The sequence below is a fragment of the Thunnus thynnus genome, chromosome 8 (assembly GCF_963924715.1).
Source record: "Thunnus thynnus chromosome 8, fThuThy2.1, whole genome shotgun sequence".
Lineage (NCBI taxonomy): Eukaryota > Metazoa > Chordata > Actinopteri > Scombriformes > Scombridae > Thunnus > Thunnus thynnus.
Genome location: NC_089524.1, coordinates 22,127,127 through 22,144,996, shown reverse-complemented (window position 1 = coordinate 22,144,996; position 17,870 = coordinate 22,127,127). Strand labels below are relative to the sequence as shown.

The following is a 17,870-nucleotide window of genomic DNA, read 5'->3' as shown; positions in this document are numbered from 1 at the left end:
ACAAAATTGGATCCACCATTGACCAGTAGTGGTATCAATAAATGATGCTAACTCAGATTACAAACTCAGTAATTAGAGATCTCTCACCTTGCTAGATAAATTACCGCAGTAATTGGGATTGTATTAAAACACATTTTAGAATCCAATATTAAAACATTTTAACCAACTAAAAAAAACAAAAAACTATCCATTTGAGAGAAACAATGACAAACAATATTTATGACTTGGTGTTAGTAGTGGCCTTCAGAATCTCATCTCAGAAACACCAGACAGGACATCCCTCAGGTTGCAAACAAGAAGGGAATGATCAGGATCAAGTTTAACTGGAAGAAAAGGATGAAGCACCCTGTAGCTTGGCACACTGACCTATTGATGTGAACCTGTTGCAGGTGAAAGATAGGTACAAACCAGATTACAGCCACACACAGAGTCAGAGTGAAAGAGATTAGTGGGCATTTGAAAGGGGAGAAGTGAGAGGGTTTAGCAGGATGAAGGAGAGGAGAGGAGAGAGGATTATGGAAGCCAGAGCCTGGATCCTAAAATAATCCTCTCAGTATACTCGGCTTTATGCACTGTGGGACAGAGGCCAGTTTGAGCTATTAAACTGTCATTGCATTCATTTTGAATGTGCACACAACATTTCTGAATGTGTGATCATAACCACCACTACCCCTGTTTTTAGAGGTGGAAGCATGTATACCCTAACACACAAACACATACAATTATACAGCAACAGGCGCTTATTCCATCTGCCTTAATCTGGAAAGCTGGTTGGGAGCTACGTGCTTGTATGCGAAGCTCTAAGCGCCGCCTTCTTTCCATGCTCCATGTTCTAATTTGGGTATTGCCATGGTTACATAAGATTCAGGGTCAGGGGGTCAGTGACGTTGCAGGCGAACACCGGATGGATGTGTGGCTGCTTCATGGCGGCAGGGGGACATGCTGAGCGACATAATATAATCTGAGAAATATGGCAGATGAGGATCAGGAAGGAAACCATCAGACTGACAAAACCACATAAATGGGAGGAAGAGGAAGTTTACAACCGGGAAAAATAATAAAGCAAACGTTCCAGCAGCACTCTTCCCAGCATTGTATTTTTATAAACTATGCATTCAAGAAGAAGCAATACATTATTGCTTTGCATTTACGTTCAAATGTTTTTCTTGGTTTGTTCTGAGCACTTGCAGAAATGGGAGAGGCACGACCTATAGAAAAGTATAGATAAAAAGAAAAAAACCCTGTGTACACAAACATGGAGGAACAATAGAGAGAGGTATGAGCATACTGCAAAGCAAGCATAGGTGGTGCTGAGAGACTGTATGAGCTTTTGATTTAGATATGACTCAGGACAAAAGCGCTCACAGTGGAAAAAGACGAAGAGAAAGAAAGACAGGGGGGAGACTCACCACGCATGCACACTAGAGGAACCAGAGAGGGAGGGGTGTGGAAGCTCTGTGTTGCTCCACTAACCTACTTACCATAATCTCTCTCTTCTCCTCATTTCATAACTGTGCCTAAGTTACATGATACACTCGTCATCTTACCCACGCTTGGAAGTCAATTTTTGTTATTGTAATCATTGTTATTGATGGTTTTGGTTAGTGTCATATGCTATTCTGTGCCAGAACTCGTGGGTGTGTCTGTTCCCGGTCTCATACTCACGCTCACATTTCAAAGGGAAATAATGTCAGTAATCAAGATGTACCCGGTGAACTGTAATAAATTTAAGATAGGTAGATACAGTAGGTGGATTCACTGATTGAGATATTGTGAATCATTTTATTTGATTTGTAATAAACATTTCTGGGTTACAACCTTTTACATTAGTTTTTATGTTGCCTGGTTTCAACATTTCAGGAAATGGGAAATAAAACAAAACACAACACAGCAACCCGCAGTCACACTTAATTCCTCTATCAAGATTAGTGTTTGTTAATCCAGTGATATAATACAGTGAGTTCCTACAGTGTTACATCAAGCTAAAGGAAAACTGAACACACAATTGTTTATATATTTAATTCATAAAAAACTGTACCACTGCATACATTTGACACAGTATTTTATATCATATGGGGAAACCCTTTATATATAAGGTGTTCCTGTGTCATATTTTCTATTGACAATGACAGAAATGCTGTATGTGAGCAAGCTGAGGAAACACAAAAAACACCATATATTAGGAATTACAAAAATGTATGCATGCATATTCATTATCTGTACTCCTTAGGTAAATATCACAATAATATTATAGTGTATCCACGGTATTCACTTACCATATAGTGATGTTAAAATACACATTTTACAGTGTTGTGGTGCCTTTAATGGCAATTTTGGTGAAAAACCCATTATATTACACAATACCCACATTTAAAAAAAAAAAAAATAGGCTCTATAGCTTTTACAATAATGTTAATCATATCAAATGTAATCATTTCAGTTAAAAAAACTAAGAGACTTAGTTTGTAGATAAGTTTGTAGATTCTTGCTACAGACATAATACACCCTAGATCTAAATTAGGCTGTTCATATCTTCTACTTTCAGTTGCATAACTTGATCATAACAAAGCCTAACTGATGTCAGCCGTCAGACTGGTCTCTGCTGATGATTTACTCTGTGTGTGTTGGTAAATGTTGTGTAAGAAAACATTAAAAATACACTGTCTTACTCCTGTCAGTGAATTTCCGATGCAATTATTTATAAACGGGAATTGTGGTTTAAATGAGGACCTTTTCTCTGTAATATTTATCTATTACCTAAAATGTATCATACTTCCTTTTCATATAATGGAACATGAAGGATAAAATTAACTTAAAATAAACGTCGTTCCTGATTATTTAAGAAAAATAATGTCCCTGGAGATAAAAATATGCGCTTGTTGTTATACAATATATAATAGTTCCCACGCTGGGTGAGTGTCGGTCTGAACTGACACACTGCCACACTTTCCCACGCACGCGAGAGCCTCCTTAAAGCGCGCGGAGGGTGGCGCGCGCGTTAGCGCACGGGGCACGAGGCGGGCGGACCGCGGGGTGAGGATCATGTGTAGTCCACGCGCCGAAACTAGGTTACTGCGAGCCGCAGAGCAGGAAAGAGCTGGTGGACGAGGAGCTGCTGCTTTATTATTTCATAGGTGTTTTATCACAACAGAGCTCTGAGATTGGGGCGGAGCGGACAGAAAGTAAATAACAGAAACGCATCGCTGCTTTCATTTGTTTTTAAGCTCGACTCGTTTGAAGAAAAGGTAGAAAATCCATATGAGGATTTGGTGTTGTGACAGTTTTCAGCTGCTCCGCTTTGGAGCAAGTAAGTGCGCGTCACTGTCAGTGTTTCCTGGCTTCATTTCCACCTGGAGTTTTATGAGTCGAAGAGTTGGTTAAACTGCGCCGCCGACATGAGAGGTGAGTTTGTGGAAAATTATTATCATTATTCATATTTGTTAGATTGTTGTTGTTTTTTAACACAGTCTTGGATTTGCAAATAAGAAACTTTTGAGTCGTGCTTGTGATGAAGGCTGCTTTGAAACCTACCGAAGTCCAAAGTGCGTCGACTGCAGCCGCGCACTGGAATAAACAGATTACCAGATTGCATCACGGAGGGAAATAAAAATAATCTGTTTCTGCTGAACATAAATAATTTGTAAATGTCACAGACCTTGAAAGTTGTTAACATAATAAGCAGAAATGATAGAAGACATGATAGGACATTTTATTAAATTATTATTATTTTAATTATAGGACATACTGCATGTATTTCTATATGATTACATTTAAGATATCTGTATAAACTGTAAGGGTTTTTTGCACTTATTTCGTGTTGCCTGTGACAAGAAGATATGCGTTGCAGCTGGTTACTTTATTGAGCGACTCCAGTTATGTAAGAGAGAGGGACGGGAGGGAGGGAGGGAGCGGCGCGGAGTGATCCAGAGGCTGTCAGAGCACTCGGAAATCTGCTGGCAGGGATTATTTATGTTGAATAGCTAGTCCTTTTTGCATTTTTTTAAACTCATTTTTCTTTCTCTGTGTTTCATTTACACTTTAATATCACTTGTGTGTGATTCAGTAATTAGTTTTACAGTTCTGCTGTTGCCATTTTTTTTAGTCAGAATTTAATGGCCGTGATGTTTAAATGTGTTTTAACGCACTGGTAGTTTGTTTTCTGGTGTTGTGTTGTAGCTGTTATAGTTCATAGTCCAGCGTGTTTTTGTTTTCAGTATCAGCAGTATGGCGGACAGTGAGGGGGGGGAGGAGGAGAGAGAGAGGAGGTGCTCCATTGACCTAGTTCTGTCATTGAGGATTACAGCAAGTGTGTGTGTGTGTGTGTGTGTGTGTGTGTGTGTGTGTGTGTGTGTGTGTGTGTGTGTGTGCGTGCGTGCGTGTGTGCGTGCGCGTTGGGGTGGAGGGGCATGGTCTGTCGTCATTACTGATGAGACAATGTTGATAATTTAAATCAGTCGTCACGGGAGAATAACCATCTTTAAGATACTGTAGATATGAGCTGCAGTCTGATTTGAATACACCTTGCAAGATGCATACTTACAAAAACATTACATAAGAAAACTTCTACATGAAACTTCTGTTACTGAGATTATTTTTTTGAAAATGAATAATAACTCTTTGTATCTGTTTTTACTTTTAGGTGTAAGTCAATGTAACAGTCAAAAATGATTTGTTTTGTAATGTGGTGATGTCAGAGTAATGCACTACTGTGACAAGCAGGATATGGGCACAGCAAGCCCACATTTAACCATGAAGCACAGGAGGGTTCAGTTAAGCTCAGTTTCCTCTGTCAGCTAAGGTTACTTACATCAACCAGAGCGCATGTCAATCCAGTCAAGCACTGCTTGTTAATTTGATTTTGTAGAAAATCATCCCCCATTTTTAAAGGAGACATAAGCAAGACTTGCAACAGAATTTACTACAGGAAAGAAAAAACACATTTACAATAAGTTAGGGTGTGCATTTCACAAGTATTTATAACAAGTATAACTGTCACCTTTATACCTGATAATTGCAATTAACTACACTGTTGATCCTCTTTATCTGGAAGTTATATCTGCACAAACAGGTGAGGCTGGTATGATTTATGAGAAAATAAACAACCGTCAATAAAATACTCATTGTACTGATGGTGTGCAGAACTGATAACAAACAGTAAGACTGCGTTGGAGCTCAGTTAACCCAGGATCAAAGGTATGGTGGCTGTAAAGACGAAAGGCTGCTCTCTGCTCTCCAAGGACACACTGCTGTGCTGAGCTCAGGCTCAAAGCTACTATCTGTTGAGTGTGCAGCCTTGGGGAAGTTCACAGAGAGCTACAATATGTGTCAAGGTGCCCTTTTCTCTCTGACAACTGCGTGCTAAGATTCCATTCCCCTTATCTGAAGTTTCAACTCTTCACCGAGCCTGCATGTTAGTATGCAGGCAAAATGATTGCACAGATCTGTGCCTTTTTGCTTATTATGACTACCTAGAACACAGTGCATTTTGGTGTACACAGTGATTACATAAAATGAATATTTTGCTCTTTAAGATTTGTTTGGGCTCAGAAGTATCTTCAGTCATTTTGATAGGCCATATCTATTTTTTCCAAGTATGCAGAAGGATAAGTGACATATAAACACATATAAAGAGATTTTAATTCAAGGCGACTGTGATTGCTGCAGCACAGTCCTAAATTTGTTCCCGTGGTTTGGAGCAGCATGCAAAATTACATGCTGTGAACTGAATTCCTCAGTCTGGTTTTTGCTTGTGTTGCAGAGGCCCACTTGGGTTTGGGCTCGGAGCAACATAAACAGCATGATCAAGTGGATGCACTTTATCTTGTCTGATCAATGGCGGGGGATTACAGAGGCACAGAGTGTGAGGCCTGGTTTCTTGGCAGGTGTAGCATTGTTGTTCAGCATGTGGAAGGTTTTTTTTTTTAGAAAAATTAGGAAAGGGACAAACTCAATATGTAGAACAGTAAACTTTATGCATGACAAAATTGTTGTAAGGCATAGTTTTTTATCAAGCCACCCAATGTATAGGTTTCTATTGTTAATAGTGGGATAATCCATAGTATAAAACTAAATGTATGCACCAAAAGAACCAGTTTCAGTATCTTCACCTGTTGGTGCTGTCAGCTATACTGTCGCACTCCTTTTTAGGGTGTGTGCTGATGGAAATACTATGAATATTTTGTATTTTCAGATTGTCGGTTGCGTGATGTTTGTCTTTTGTTTGCCTCTTTTTACATAATGTAGACAGCATGGCATTGCTGGCTTCTAATTATAGGCAGTGTACATGTCCTAGTTTTTTAACAGCAGACCTTCTCTTCCTATTTTCGGTTGACACATTTTTGTAAAACACTGTTTTTATTCAGTGTCACTCTACTGCACTTAAAACACTAAAGCCGTGGTTACAGTTAAGAGCGATGTATGATGTAAGCCGCTGTGATGGAGCTGCTGTGCACTAATACCGTTCATTCCATTACTATTGCATCTGCTGAGTAATTACCTAAACCTGCAGTGCATTTTTAAAGAGTTTGGGGTTAGTGTCAGGCCATATTATACTATCTGCATTCTCTAGGTAGGTCAGTGGGAGGAGACAAGAAAAAACAGTCATTACGGTTCATATACAGTAGCTGTATAGAAAACAGGTGGTATTTGAGGCCCTGAATCAGAGCACAGACAGACAGAGGGAATCACTGGATATTTAATAAACCTGTTGGTAACCTTACCTTACAGTAGGTTGCACAATATAGCATAAATGCCATTCCTCCCATCCTGGCCCCAGAAGCCCCTTGCAATGTAGGTTAAGTATACAGTATGTCAGGTAAATGTAAAGTGCCAGGTAAATAGGACCTTGGACTCTGTTTGATTAGCTGGGATGAGAGGACAAAGTCTGCCTGGCTGAGTACAGTTTCAAGGAAAGTGCTGACCAACAGAGACTGACACACTGACTGACACAGAGAACACTTTAAAATCACCACACATGTTTGAATTTAAAGGGAATTAGTGTTACTCCCTATTCAATGAGGGTCCAAAAAATTATAGCATGTTTTTTTTTCCACACTTTGGCACGAGAACGCACAAGAAAACTCTTATGAAGTCTATTGAATTACTATTTTTCCATTTACATCATCACTGGATATTGTTTGTTAAAAGTCCAGATGAAAGGGTATTTCAAGAGTATCTAACCTCTGTATCATGATTTCCGAGTGAAACAGAATAGAGCATAACGTTGGGAGGATTTTGATTTGAATCTTGAAACGTGGGTGTGTCATAATGAATCTTAGCCCTGGCCTGCAAAAGTTGAAGCGTGATTGATGGGTGGATGTCATGATATTATTGGTTGAAAGTGGCTGGTTCAAGCCTCTGTAAGCACACATTATATTTTGTTTTACTGGAGCAAAACATGATTACATTTTGATATAAGAATTACAAAGGAATTTATTTTTTTGTATTTTTTGGGCATATATCGTTAAACAGGTGCACAATATGACCAGGGGTGTGATCTAAAAGGGTTAAAAAGCCATTTTTCATTTCATCTCAATTCCTGGAAATGCTCTAAATAAATTCTGATGAGAATAAAGAAACTGTTGTTCAGACCCATCCTGCAGAGAGTAGACTGTTTTAGCTATCTGAGACCAGTGTAATAACTGTCCTGCACACTGTTATTCACACTAAACAGTGTACACTTCAGGACTATGTTGTGATTTTTGCAACATTTATTTGCGAAAAGCCCAGAGTGGTAGAAGGGACCTCTGGCCAGCCAACTGCACCAGAGTAAAAATAGATTTATGGTCTAGCTCAAACACAGCTGAAATTTCACTCAAATACTTGACGTGCTGCAACAAGTTAGGAGCTAATAGCTACGTCTGTTCCCCCTGTTGGAGTTTACTGTACAAGATGTTTTTGGAAATATTTCCAGATGTTTCACAAGTTGTAAAATGTCCACTTTTAACTGGATCGTTAACATCTCTCGGCAATCAAACCTTACATTGTTTTCTTTCCAAACCAAAAGGAGGGCTCCACCCTCCTACCTGAATCAGATTTGGTTCCACCTTAAAACCTGCAAGAAACGAGATTGTGTTCCTTGCAAGGGCGCCGCCACAAGCGCCTCCCCATTTGCTGAATGAGAAACTGTGTCAGTGGAGCAGCTCCTGCTCTCTGGGCCCGACTGTACCGCTCAGCTGACTGGCAGGTGAGGCGGCGAGTCACAGACAAAGCTGCCCACTCAGCGGCCAATGGGAGAGCAGGAGGGTGAGGGAGGATCGTCACACCGTTGCCAAGACAACCACCTTTGAATGAGTGTGTTCATGGAATGCGGCCAGACGGCAGTTATATAACAGGCTGAGGGGAGGGGTGAGGCTCCGGAGGGGGAGCGATAAAGGGAGCAATGGAGAAAGGGACTTTTTTTCCATTGCCCTTTATTTATTTATATCCTTCAGTTGCGTTTCGTTGGCCAGCAGGAATTCTACCCAACCAAGACACTCAAATAGCCTATGTCACCTACACTGCACAGAAAGTCTATGTAGAAGGTTTTTTTTTAATCCCAAGTCATGATTTTCAGGGCAGTCACTAACCTCTTTTGCTTTGCTTCAGTGTGTGACGCATATCTCGTCCCACGCACGGTGACTTACAGTATGTGATTGGTTGGTTGTGAGTAGTTTATCAAAGAGCCTTTAGAAAACAGCCATTTTCTGCAGAGCTGTGAATGCCGGTTAAAGCTGTCATTTGCGATTTACAGGTTACCTAATACCCTCTATGACCCAACAAAAGTGGTTTAGAAATTGTTTGGCACTGCCTGCAGCCCAAGCCAAATTAAATTTTGCACACAGTCTACACAGTAAGAGTCACATCTAGTTGTTTTGTGTGTTACCATTGGAGGACTTGAAGAGGTCAGCATGTATGTCTTTATTAACCTGCTAGCATTTTGTTCACTCTGGAGGAGGAGTGACAGAGCGAGGGGAGCTGTGAAACTTTATAACCCCGGGCCTCAGCTAATGCAATTGACCTGCTATTCTGGGCTTGAGGAGGCCCAGCTACTTAGATAAACAACATAATGAAAAGAACAGGCTGTTCCTTGGTAAGAAGGCTCAGACTTCCACAATGAACACAAGGTGTGTAATGTATATACACAGTTTCTTTTGGCAATCACAGGATCCACTGTGTTCTTGACAGTGCTGTAACATTAACCAGAAATGTATCTCATAATTATCAGCTACATTTCAAACCTTGTAATGCACAGCTGACATTTAACTGTCATGAAATAACCTGAATTTCTTGTGAGAAAATTCAGGTGAGTCTACCTGCATTGAGAACTGAATGCAAGATGATGGTTGCCTTGCTTGAGTTCAATTTTAGTTAAAGAATCAGGGCTGTCTAGAGTAAATATTGATTTATTATAGGCTGTACACTTCATTTGATATGACTGAGGTCTGTTATTGACAATAACTGTAGTCAGCATGATAGGCCTGAAAAGCAAATGTTGAATGTTCTTGTAACTGGCACAGAAAATGTTTCAGTGTAACAATGCTGCTGGACGGTGGCCAAATTTATGATAACTTGTTACCTTCAGGCTGTGTTTTCTGTATATGTTTATGTTGATATGTAGATGGATTTTGAGTCCGTTGTCCCAAAAGACAGAAATACAGTTTTGAGACTGTCAACATGCGGTACCAGCAAACATCATAACGTCACATTCTTTCTCAGTCAATCCCTATATTTATTTGTTTCTACGCAATTAACTACAGAACTTTGGTATTCTGCATTTGACGTCAAACCCGGCTGATTTCCACAGCTTTTGTATATTTTTAATGAGTATATTTGACCGTTTCACTGATTTTTTGTCTTTTCTCTCTGCAGCTCAAATAGAGGTGATTCCCTGTAAGATCTGTGGGGACAAATCATCAGGTATTCACTATGGTGTCATCACCTGTGAAGGCTGCAAGGTGAGCTGTCAGTTATATCTATTGTCAGTTGTTATTAAGAGATACCAAGGTATCATTAGTCTCATTCTACCTAGTCTAATAAAAACATGTTTTTTTACGATCTACAACACCTAACTAGAATTGAGATGCTCATATTGTTTACCATTGATGTGTGTGTGTGTTTGTACGTAGGGTTTCTTTCGACGCAGCCAGCAGAACAATGCTATGTACTCCTGCTCACGACAGAGGAACTGTCTAATTGACCGGACCAACCGTAACCGCTGTCAGCACTGCAGACTGCAGAAGTGTCTAGCTCTGGGCATGAGCCGTGATGGTAAGTTCAGTTACTCGATCTATATTTAATTAACTCAGAGTTTCCACCTCCTGTTTTTTGCCCATCAGGATGAATGAGTCACAGAGGTTGACTTAAACCATACCTCCTTGAATCTTAATTTATTTTCTTTATGCCCTCCTAGCGGTGAAGTTTGGTCGCATGTCCAAAAAGCAGCGTGACAGCCTGTATGCAGAGGTCCAGAAACACCAGCAGTCCCAGGAGTGTGCGGGGGTCGGTGCCCGGGAGGAGAATAGTGACGTGGTCGACCATGGCCGTACCTACAGAAGAGGCTCCAGCACCGCACTCAGTGATCTGGATGACATTACCACACTGCCGGAAGGCCTGCTTTTCGACCTGCTGCTCACCCCAGAGGATGCAGGTGGAGAGTACTGTAACCTGGACATGCTGGCCGGCAGCGGAGGCAGCAGCTCATCCTCCCAGAGTTCACCAGAACAGACCAACTTGGATTTTGTAGACGGCAACCACAGCATCAAGCACGAGTACCAGCTGTTGCACGACTCTGGACTCTTCTCACATGCCATCCTCAACCCACTGCCTGAGGGCTGCTCCCTGCTTGAGCTAGGTCAGTATAAATCCCGTAATGCTTAACTATGTCCCATAATCCCATAACATACTACAAAGAAATAAAATCTAATCAATTCAAACTTTCTCTCTGCTCAGAGCATATAACCCAGAGTGTGGTGAAGTCCCACATTGAGACGAGCCAGTACAGCACAGAGGAGCTGAAGAGAGTGGCATGGACCTTGTATAGCCCAGAAGAGACCCGTTCGTACCAGACCAAGGTATATGTGACACTCGGTTATTACAGTTTAATATTGTATTGCAAGTTTGTGACAGTCCACACTTGAAGACAATGGAGATTGTTCAAGAAAAAATCTGTTTAAAAGGTCCGCTGTGTACCAGGATGTGTGAAATTGTTCATGTTAGCTGTACTATGAACTGTCCCTTACTGTTTAAAAAAAACTGTAGTAGTCACACATAAAACGTGTGTCCTATCACTTAATTTTGGCTCCTTGTGCTCTGTTGTTCTGTCGCACAAGGTTCATAGAGGAATGTTTTCAATGTTTAACTTTGTACAAAAAAAAACCTGTAAAACTTCTGGAAAAATATTTCCTAAAACAAATGTAAGAGCTTCCTACATATCAACATAGTGCATTCTTACAGTGGAGTTTATAAATCCAAACATTTTTATCACACATTTCCCTCTTGGCTTCTGTCTCACTGCTCAACGTTGCAGACCATAGCTTGGTACATCCTTGGATGTATGATAATCACATAGTTAACAGAAAAAAAACTGGAGACAACTTGCATTATACTTCTCAGGTGTTTCAATTCTCATAAAAGCCTCTCTCTCTCTCTTGCTTTTTCTTTCAGTCAGCGGAGGTGATGTGGCAACAGTGTGCTATGCACATCACCAATGCAATCCAGTATGTGGTGGAGTTTGCCAAGCGCATCTCTGGCTTCATGGACCTCTGTCAGAATGATCAGATTATCCTTCTCAAAGCAGGTCAGTGCATGACACCAGTAAACATACACTCTGTTGGCAAAAGCCAGTTGTACACATTATGTTTAATGTAACAGTCAGGAGCTGCGCCTCCAGCAAGACAGCTACCCTGCTGTGTGCATGTTTACTACTTGGCAAGCTTTCTTTTGTTATGACAGTGATTGCTGTTGTCATATGAAAGTGCATGCACAGTATATTACCCCCAAGTGGTAGCTGTCTTCACAGAGGTCAAACATCACATGCATACAGAGTGACTTGAAAAGGTGCATGGTTGTTCTGCTTCTGAAGAATAGTGGGCCTTGTTTTAATTATGTAGCCTTCTTTCATGCTGCTTTCTTTGATCATCATATTACAAAGTGTCTCTAACAAGCTTATGTGTGATCTACTTCCTTAAGTATTTGAAACTTGAAGTTGATTTATTGTTTGCAGTGACAACCAAAACAAGTAAATCAAAAAAATAGATGGTAGAAAGGTTTTGAGTGGCATCCAAGATATTTTCCTTCCTCATTGTATTTGTGAGAATGAAAGAAGGAAAAGCGCATGTGGGGTTTTCTCTTGAGGCGTTTAGATGTTTCAATCAGATATCTTGGTTATCTGTAAAATGTGTGAGAAATTTCCACACCCATACATGATCTGCTAAACCTGATTAATACCTGAAGGGTAGAGACAAACAATAGGGTTGTGAATGTACACTGTGCCAATTAAAAACATAAAGTGTGTCAATTCCACAACAACACATAATCAACCTTGGCAATACTTATATTTCTGGATAAAAACAACCAAGACGCACGCCAACATTTTCTATCTCATGTATGAAGCAGTGACTTACAAACATTGTGCACTGTCTAACTTGATTACAGTAATTACATGCTTTGTTGTACAGGTGACAATTTCCCTGCCAGTCATAGTTTTCCCAGTAGATGACATGAAATGACCTTGTCAATACAGAATGTTTTACTTTATATTAAGACAGGGCAGAAAGACAGAAGAACTACTCTGTGGATCATGTCACTGGTAGTTTCAGTTATTTGTCTCTGCTTCCATCATCAAGGGAAATTTCAAGGGAAAGGCATTTTTTTTCAGAAGACAATGTCTGTGTGCACTTTGTGCTTGTCAATGTGCCTGATAGACATTATTCAATTGGATATTTTGTAAAGTGTCCTGGCACTTTTTCCTTTATTCCTACTTAAATATTCAGCCTATAGGCAATTCTTTGAATGTATATATGTTGCTAATCTTTTCTTTGAATTTTTTTTGTGTGTGTTCACAGGCTGCATGGATGTTCTTCTGATCCGTATGTGTCGGGCATATAACCCCATCAATAATACATTGCTCTTTGATGGAAAGTTTTCCACTGCTCAGCTTTTCAAAGCTCTTGGTGAGTCAACACATTCAATATCTCCATCTCTCTCTCTGTCTCTGGCTTTTAGGCCAACTTTTTTTTATCTGTTTCTTCAGTGTCAAAATCGTGGCAGTCATTAGTTTCTATTTTGGTGTTGACTTTCTTTTTTCTCCTTCTCCTTGCCCCTAGGCTGTGATGACCTTGTGAATGCAGTGTTTGACTTAGCTAAAAGCCTGAGTCGTCTACAGATGTCTGAGGAAGAGATGGCTCTCTTCAGCGCTGCTGTGCTTCTCTCACCAGGTGAGATTATATTTCTCTAACTACAATAATTTATCCTTAACCAAAAAGACGTTTATGAAGCGGAAAGTTCTGTATCTGACTTCCTGCTCATTCTGATATTTACACTGAAGTGTAATGGAGGAAAAATTAGAAATTAAGCTGTAGTGGCCACCTCATGTCACACATTAGGTCCATGAGAAGCAGTTGGCTTGTAGTTTAAAACTGTAAAGATTAAAATTTACCAGCACTGCTAAAGGTTGCAGCACAAGTTTGCTGGATCAGTGCATCTCGTGCCAGGGAACAGCATAATTAGGGCTTATCACAATTAGATATTGCGTTGTTGTCTGTTTACCAGCTACGGTTTATAAAACACAGACGTCATCAACTTTTATCACAGGTCAACACAATAACAGAGGAAGATCACATAAAAATTCAGATATTCATGTTTATCTCATCACTGGTAACCTGTAGTTTTGATAGCGTACTGTACACTCCATTATTCAGGTTGCATTATCGATCCATCTATGTAAAAAAAAGGTTCTTTTAGAGAATCAAAATTCAGTATCTATAAACTGCATTTTATTTCACCAGCTAGCCTGTGTATGCTCTCCTGTTGACCCCCAAATTACAGAGAAGAAGAATTGTTTGTTTGAATAGTTATACCACACCTACACCAGCAATGCCGCACCCATGGCGAGAGTATAATACTGGCACTGGCAGGATATTGCTTTAGTTCCAGTATAAATCTCAGAGAAAACATTGTGCTGATTTAGTTCTAACTTGCCATCACTCTCTCCCTCAGACCGACCCTGGCTGACAGATGTCCACAAGATACAGAAGTTGCAGGAGAAGGTCTACGTGGCTCTGCAGCGCTGCCTACAAAAACATGGCGCATCAGAAGAGAAACTAGCTAAGGTAAAATGTCTGCTGCAATTTAGTGAAAATAACTGACAGGATGTTTCAACTACTGTAGTAATAACATGTTTAATTCTTTCTTCTTTTAACTTTTCCTGCTTTTCTGTATTTGTCCTCTAGATGGTGTCTAAGCTTCCCATTATGAAGTCCATTTGCAACCTTCACATAGACAAACTGGAGTTTTTCCGTCTGGTCCACCCTGAGACAGCATATACTTTTCCTCCTCTGTATAGGGAGGTTTTTGGCAGTGAAATCACCTTCCCAGACTCCACTGAGGGCTAGCACCATTTAGCTAAATGTTGTGATTCAAATAGAGACATTGAGGAGAAGGGAGAGGGAGATAAAAAAAAGTGGCAACCAGCTGAGGCAAAACAAACCAGCAGCTAAATGACAATTCTGCATGCTACACTTTAGGACACACTCCTCTCACCTCTGAACTCCCAACCCTGTGGAGTAGCTTACACTGCCCTGCAAGCCAGTCCATTCAGCTTCAGCGTAACACTACAGGAACTGCTGCTGGGTACTCTGTGCATGTTACCTCTTTTTTTTTAGGGAGTTAGAAGAAATTACTAAAGAGTAGCTTACATAATTTGTATTCTCAAAAATATTTTTCTATGAGGTGACCTTAAATCTCTCATCAAGCTGAATTCCTTTCTACTATGAATCTGACTTTCACAGTTCTCACAGTTCCTGTTAGCTATTGTTGAATGTACCCCCTCTACCCTTAACCGCTCAGCACAGCCCTAGGCTTGATATAGAATGTACATACTGAAAATCCTCACCCACTTTGTGGAGATTTGTAATGATGCCTGTTTCAGTTGTCAGTCTAGTAACAATATATTGTTTTATTCAATATTTTTGGTAGCGCCCATATTTTGCAGTTTTGTAATGTATGAACAAACTGTTTAAAGGGACCATGATCAAACTCACAAACAGACAGGGTTTTGAATCTGTGCAAATCGTGGGCAAACATTCAGTGTCTGCCACCATGCACTTACAAACTCTTGCACACACAGCACAAAAAAATAGCACTTATGCTGATCTTTATAGGTATTTTTACTAGCACACCCTAAGACACTGATGTAAGTGAGCTCTTTTTTTTAATGCAATCAATGACCTCAGTCCTAATACCCTTTCCCTTTGCAAATGCCACTTAGAGAATGAGTGAAGAATCAGAGGTATTTTGAAAGTATTTTCAGATGTTTCTTTTTATATATATATATATATATGTGTATATATATATATATATATATATATATATATATATATATATATATATATATATATATATATATATATATATATATATATATATATATATATATATATATAATACCTATATAATCATGTAAGATGAGAGCAGTCATGAATTATTGCAGAGAGAGAAGGAGGTAAATGTTCTTGTGCTCAGGTCTCTCAAACAGATACTGCCTGCCCGTACTTTGGGGTTCTGGGATGGAAAGATTGTTGTTGCTGAAAAGAAAATCTAGTGGATAATTAGCACTTATGAGTCCTTATTAGAATCCAAAATGAACTCTTGGCACAAGATTTTACGGGTTCGCACTAAAACTGCCATCTGTGAAACTTCTGTAAACCAGTCAGAAGTGCTAGACACACCCTCTGGCTGTGGATAAGCTAAGGTGCTGGGAAGCCGACCACTGTGGGGTTATGGGTTCTCATGGAGGAGCATCTGGAACTGTCACACCTCAGCCCTCTCCGCAGAAGAGTGCCATTGCCCAGACCTCCAGCACCGACTCAAACAGCAGGTTCAAAAGACTTTGGGAGTACTGAAAAAAAAAATGAACTGAGAGTTTGATGTTGAAATGTGACAGTTGACTATATTTCCACCTACATGGTTGGATGAGGGGCAAAGGATAAAGAGTGGACAGGTGGGTCATAGTGTTGTTTAAGCTCCTTAGACATCGGTTAGAGGGGATTTACTGTCTGCGCCAACTCTCACTGCTTTGGGGTCAGTAGACTATGCTGTTGCAGACACCCAAGGTAGTCTAATTGGAGAATTGAATCCTGTATTCCTTACTCCCCGTTCCCTTACTACCTCACCCTTTTCAAACTCTACATGGCACAGCAAAGGGTTGACAGAGCCATCAGCTACCCCCCTGAGTTAGAGTTTCATTCGTACCAGAGAGCTTCTTGAAAATATAACAATTAGTGGTGAAATTTGAAGGCCAGTGATAACTAAACTATCTTCAAATATATTATTTTGCTCTTAAAACTGGACGGAAGACAAAAGCAGAATTAAATGCTGGATCTGCTAGTACTGAGGACATCCTCTGACTGCTTTTTTTTTTTTTTTTGTCATTTGAGAGCAATCCATGCCTTTAGGTCCTGGAAGACCTACATAGATATAGATCTATCGGGTCTCTGGAGACACATGAGGGTGTATCCTGAAACCTTTATTTCAAAGCAGGATGACATATTGGGTTTCTGTAAAACATTGTCATTCTACCAGTATTCTTAAGAAGCTATGAGAAAATAATAGTTTTGTTTTCTACCTTAAGCATAATAAGACAATCACATGACAGATGTTGGATGTCTCGATTTAATATTTCAGCCAGGTTTGCTTTGCACTGCTGGGACAGTGCTGTTCGCCATACACTACATTATCTCACATAGTATGAAGGGTTATTACCCTTTTCTGGGTACTTAAGACAGTGGCATAGTGGGATTGTGCAATAATGTCTTTCCCATTGTTCTCTGTGTGTTGGGGCCTTTGTTGCCATGTATTACAGTTCATATTTTTACAAGCACTCCAGCGTAGACACACAGTTAACCTCACAGCACAACAGATAATGTTATATAGACTACAATGAACCAAATACACAGCCAACTTCTTCACAGGTCAGCAATCAGCTGACAATGGCCAGATGACACGTACAGATTGTAACAAGGTGCAATACTTTGTGTTTCGAGTCCTAGAATGTTAGATATGTTGATTTCAAATGAAACAGTAGCCTACTATACAATTTTGCAGGCCTAAAAGCTGTCCAGGGGGCAGCACGTAAGTTCTGCACTTACATTTCCGTTTAGAGTTACTCAGGGAGATAGCTGGGCTCTCTGTCCTACAGTGTCTGCAGTTAGTTTAGCTAGCAGGACACTTGCACCAACATACTGTAGAAGACCTTAAAACCTTGATCACTGTGTACAGTACATGTTCTTGTGAATGTTTGATTACAGAAGTATCAAAGATTTTACCCCTGTCTAATATCATTATTGCAAGACTTTTGAGTTTGAGTCATAGATGAAATAGGATATTAAAAAAGTACAGCAAAATAAATATAAAAGATGAATTATAATCTCTGAATCTTGTGTTGGTTTTGTTGTGATCTTTTGTTTCTTAATTTTTATCCTTATATGTACTGTTTTTTTTCACATCAGTTTAGTGTCCTTTTTGTCTTGGAGAGATATAATTCTATTTTTTTTAAAGAGCGTTTTTAAAGATGTCTCCCTAAAAGTTTCTCTTTTGTCATGATCCTTCTGTTTGTGATATTTTCACGCTATTTTAAGATTATTATTATTGAATCAATATAGATTTTAATAAGA

The 17,870-nt window shown here is 39.8% G+C and overlaps 1 protein-coding gene across 1 annotated transcript; it reads left to right on the top strand.

Moving 5' to 3' along the window:
* Window positions 1-3,051: 3,051 nt before the first annotated feature.
* On the top strand, window positions 3,052-17,766 carry rorca (RAR-related orphan receptor C a). Its single transcript, XM_067597201.1, has 10 exons — window positions 3,052-3,402; window positions 9,850-9,935; window positions 10,107-10,248; window positions 10,391-10,831; window positions 10,930-11,051; window positions 11,644-11,776; window positions 13,044-13,151; window positions 13,305-13,415; window positions 14,197-14,309; window positions 14,430-17,766. Exons 1-10 carry the CDS (start codon window positions 3,396-3,398, stop codon window positions 14,589-14,591), a joined length of 1,425 nt encoding a protein of 474 aa, XP_067453302.1. The 5' UTR covers window positions 3,052-3,395; the 3' UTR covers window positions 14,592-17,766.
* The last annotated feature ends 104 nt before the right edge of the window (window positions 17,767-17,870 follow it).

Coding starts and splice junctions, on each gene's coding strand:
- rorca (XM_067597201.1), top strand. Junction 11,052..11,643: donor CCCGTTCGTACCAGACCAAG/GTATATGTGACA, acceptor TTTTTCTTTCAG/TCAGCGGAGGTGATGTGGCA. Junction 14,310..14,429: donor CAGAAGAGAAACTAGCTAAG/GTAAAATGTCTG, acceptor TTTGTCCTCTAG/ATGGTGTCTAAGCTTCCCAT.